The sequence below is a fragment of the Austrofundulus limnaeus genome, unplaced genomic scaffold, assembly GCF_001266775.1.
Source record: "Austrofundulus limnaeus strain Quisiro unplaced genomic scaffold, Austrofundulus_limnaeus-1.0 Scaffold377, whole genome shotgun sequence".
NCBI classification, from domain to species: domain Eukaryota; kingdom Metazoa; phylum Chordata; class Actinopteri; order Cyprinodontiformes; family Rivulidae; genus Austrofundulus; species Austrofundulus limnaeus.
The window spans coordinates 36305-41246 of record NW_013952779.1 but is presented as its reverse complement, the minus strand read 5'-3'; the positions used below and the strand labels follow the sequence as shown (position 1 = coordinate 41246).

General features: G+C 38.1%; 1 protein-coding gene across 1 annotated transcript in view; it reads right to left on the bottom strand.

The window, feature by feature from the left end:
• Nucleotides 1-833: 833 nt before the first annotated feature.
• Nucleotides 834-4942, bottom strand: part of LOC106528407 (rho guanine nucleotide exchange factor 33) — a gene marked incomplete at its 3' end in the record, with an annotated part of 15375 nt that continues 11266 nt past the window's right edge. Inside the window, 4 exon segments of the mRNA XM_014023565.1 lie at nt 834-923; nt 1010-1114; nt 1214-1352; nt 4374-4494. Coding sequence (XP_013879019.1) covers nt 834-923; nt 1010-1114; nt 1214-1352; nt 4374-4494 — 455 coding nt within the window.

Genomic DNA, 4942 nt, shown 5'->3' with positions numbered 1-4942 from the left:
GGTGGATATAGCTCGCTAGCAGCCTCGCACCGAGGACCTATCCACGTCATCATTTACCCAGAATGCTTTGTGTGTAAATAAAATGGCTCCGTCCGTGTAATATTTTTTTAACTTACAGTTCAAAAATGATAAAAACTGAACATCCTACAGTATTTTTACAGTCTTTATTTTACAGTTAAAATAGATGTTTATTAAATAAAGTCTAATGTTACAACTAATCGTGGATCCCTTTAAAACTGTCGACTGGAAAACTTTGCGTGGCTGCCGCACATTCTCACAACAGGTGAAAAATATGCGTAAATATACGCACACTTTCACGCAACGTTGGTTTTAACACATCCCAACATGGGTGCACCGTTTATACATGAGGCTCCTGGAGCTGAACTGACCTGCCTGCAGACCGGACCTCTCACCAGCTGAAAACATTAAACACATCATGAAACAGAAAATCCATCAAAGTAGAGCCAGAACAGCTAAAATCATACAACTGACATTTCCTCCAAAAACCTCCAACCACTGGTCTCAGTTCCTGCACTTTAAAAAGTCATGCTGCTGCCATTAAATTCTACATTTAATATATTTACTGTGTACCGTTTTGAATAAACAAGTTTAGGAAATTAGTACATTCTGGCATCCTGTTACATTTTACCCACTTTTTTGGATTTTGTACTGTAAATCTCTGCGTTGTTAATGTTTTCACACTCATGGTTCCTGTTGAGCCCTGTGATGGACTTTAACTGTCCAGGGTGCACCCCGCCCCTCACACTGTGACTGCTGGACACCAGTGACCCTGAAGAGGCAGGTAAAAGATGGAGGAGCTCCTGTTGACTCACCTGAATGTGACTCAGGTAACTGTGTATGCGAGCCGTGGGTGCCAGGAGCAAAGAGAGCAGTTTCATCTCCTCCCTCTCCATCTGACCTCTCTGTGAAAACAACACAAAGACGCTACCAGGAAATGTTGTCCTTTCAGCTCGTCATGTTTGAAAAATAAAAAAAGCCCAAGAAATACCTGCATTTTGTGACTTTTCTCAGGCTGGTTTAGTCTGTAGAACTCCAGTGGGAGGAATGAAGCCAGACTGGTTGTGTATCCCAGGTAGATGTCTGAAAAAGCTGTCTGCAAGAGCAACAAACTAAAATAAATGAGCCTCCTGTCTCCAACAGTTCACAGTGACAAACTGAACGGCTCTCAGCTCCAAAGGAAAGCCCGACTCACATCGTTTTGGCCAACGAGTTGCACCAGAATATCTCCAAGCAGAGACTTCCAGTGTTCAGCGTACAGACGCTCCTGCAGGGTGTTTCTGAAGAGAACATGTCGCTGCAGCAGCTGCTCCACAAACGTCACAAACGTCTTCCTGCATCACATAGAAGCATCATTTATCTCTGACTAAACATGCTACAGCCCTTTAGCCAGGACTGTGAGTGTCTGGGTTATTATTATTATTATTTTTTTTTACAAAAAGTGGACACTTTTAGGCAGGGAAGCTGCTAAGATCCCATTTGTCCTTTTATGGGTTTAAAAAAGTTAAAAAGTGTAATTCTAATGTACAGGGGTTAAAAGTGAACCAGCTGGTTTTAGACCAGAACATCCCTGTCAGACAGTTTCCTCTTGCGTYCACAGTTAATCCTGTTGGATGTGGTTGGTCCTTCTTGGTTGTATGCTGACATTACCCTGGATACTGTGGCTCTTCATTCATCACAAAGACTTGCTGTCTTGGTCACAGATGCTCCAACAAGACGTGCACCAACAATTTGTCCTCTTTTGAACTCTGGTATGTCATATCGCCATTCGTATCATATTTGCTACGCAGGATTCTATGACCTATATTTTGTCAATGTGATCAATATTTTCCTCAAAAACCTGTTGTATATAATGTGAGACCTGTATTCTGCCCTCTGGTGGATCATCAATGTACTGCAGGAAGTGGAACGGTTTTTGTTTGTTTGTTTGGTTTTTTTTTTGCCTTTTCAAAATGTCTGCTGACATGAGGTCATCTACACATTTTTTCAGGAACTTTTGCTAATTTTGGTGAAGTTATGGTAAGAATAACATCATTATTCTTTGTAATTTTTTTTTAATAAATACTTTTTGAGTTGAAATAATGCATAATAACTTAAACATATTTTTAATAGTACAGTTAAACCGTGTTAAAAATGAGTATCACACTTGATACTGCAGGTATATGAGGTGCTCCAGTCCTGAATCGTCATGTGACATTTTAGTAATTTTAGTAATTTARTCAACAGTATTCCTGCCACAATACAACCACACACTATTTTGGATGATTGATTAATTACTGAAACGCCATTTGAAAACACATTTTGTCTATTTTCAAAGTGAATTTCTTTGAAATTATAATCTCTACTACGCTGTACTGACTAAATATTTACATGTTGATGTCAAAGAGAATTGAGGAAGAAGAGAAAAAAGAAAGTAAGAAAATGTCGTCAATTTGAAAATAGATGGCAATTTTTATAAAGTATAAGGTACATCTGTGCCTGAACAAGGACAGAAACTGTATTTGTGCCTACCACCAAGTGAAATAAATGGCTGTAAAAAGTTCATTGTAAAAAAAACAAAGAAGTAAACTTCCTAGAGTTTTCTAAACTTGTTAAAAGTTATGAGCAAAACTGTTTTTTGTTTGTTTCTTTTATTTAACTTTGTTGTGAGCAAAATGTTACCAAAACAGCCCAGTGTATCAGATTTGATACAAAAAAACATATCATAAACAAAGTGATGTGGGAAAAAAAATTTTTTTTTGGATTTTGTTTAAAGGCCCAATAAACATGTCAGTTCTAAAAAAAATGGAAATTTTCTGACTATTTTTAAAGGGTGAGGCTTTAAAGGGTATAATGTTGTGTGCGTTGCAATATTTTGAGCCAAACTGTGCTCTTACCCTGCTGATTGAACCTTCACACTCTGCTCTTACTGGTGCAATGTGCAGTTAATGAAGMYTGACCACCAGGCTGGTCCAGTTTAACCATGAAACCTCCCACTCTAACATGACAGGTGTTTCAGTTTCAGTGTCTAACCCCTGCACATGGTCTGCTGAAACATTATCTATGAACTCTTAAGTTATGTGTAGTTYAGTATGAAAATCCAGTGAAACTCTTATAATTAATTACAGGATGTTCATCCACAACTGATTAAGTTTTGGAGACAGCCCACAGCTAATCAGCCTTAGATGACATGAAACTGGTCAAACATGTTGGTGAATTTTACAGAGGCTGGTAGTAACTGACTGCACAAAATGTTGTGTCCAAGCTTTGACCAAAACAGCTTCAGTTCTGTTGTTTTTCAACATAAGAAGATCTCAGTGTAAAACACATGTAAGGTGGAGGATCAAAAAGAAAAAAATTGTATAGGTCTTCTGGACGGGTTCTTCTCTAATGAAACGTTTCATCTCTCCTCCAAGAGACTTCAGTCTGAGAGTTTCAGGCAAAATTCAGGCTTTTAAGCAGTGCCTCCATTAGGGGTGTAAGAAAATATCGATACACTAAAATATCGCGATATTTCATTTCCCGATACTGTATCGATATTCTAAAGCCCTGTATCGATTTTTTTATTAAGGTTTAAAACAACAACTTCCCTGCCAGCCGTTCATTTTTATGTTGTAGTTCAGCCTCTGACCACTAGTTGGCAGCAGTGAGCCAGCTATTTGGCTTACCTCAAGAGGTAGAGGCTATTGTTAAGTGTTGGGTGACCACATTGTAAATTAATATTAAAAACTAAAAGCTGCAAAAAATATATTTTCAAACTATTTGTTGGCAAATTTAGTCTAATAATTGAAAACATGGATGAAATATGAAACAAATAAAATAAAAYACATACAAAGCAGAACACAGCTAAATGTATCAAAAGTATGTCTATGTAATATTAGAATTTTCGGAGACAATGAATTTTGGTTTTTCTTTTTCTTTTCCCCAGTAAGAGGTTTTTATTTAATAGAATTTTTGGACAAAAAAATTGCAATATATCGCGATATATCGCCTTGCTTATAGTATCTCAATATATCGGGATATATCGTATCGTGACCCCTCTGTCATGATATGTATCGTATCGCCAAATTCTTGCCAATACACAGCCCTAGCCTCCATGTGACTGATACTCATATCACATGGCTATCGTTGACACCTAAATAACATCTATTGTTAACAGGGGATGGAGTGATACTGGCAATAGCAGCACTGTAGGAGGGGGACAACTGAAAGCGGAGGCCTCCACCTCTGTTTAATGATGGATGGTCTTTCTTCACAAAAATGGCTTGGTGTTGGAGGATGATTTGCTGTCCTTCAAGGACTGCCGGGTGTTTAATTTTTGCCAATGTTGAGTGAGTTGTGTTAACCTTGTGTTCTTGAGTTGTGTTAACACTCACTGTGGCTCTGCGGTGGTGTGGTGAGAAGCAGGTGTTTTATACTGGTCATACAGCTGGTTCAGGGTCAACACGTATTCCCACTCAGAGTGCAGGAGCTGCAGCGCCACCTGGTGTCGAGCATCTACACAACAAAAAGCACTGCACTCATTAGTGTTACTGTTTCTGACACTTGGTTTTCTTTGGATTCATTATGTCATCATTTGTGTGAAGGCTGAGTCATTATTCACACTCAGCTTTTCTTGTTTGTAGTTTCTTGCACACAGATTTTAGTAATCAAAATTTCTCTGCGTGTTTTGTGCCATTTTTACACTCTTTTTATTGAATTGTTAATATTTTACATGGTGAGTATGACCCAGTGATCCCACCCTGACACCTACCTGTGACAAACAGGAGACAAATAATAAACAACTAAATAAAAGGTTAAGATACAGTATGTATATTATTATAGGTAATCAAAGACACATTACATTGGGCCTCATGCAAGAACATGTTCATATTCTTATCCTAAATTTCTCTTACTTTTGTTCGTACAAAGGGTTCGTACGAACATGTCACTTCAGATTCAACAA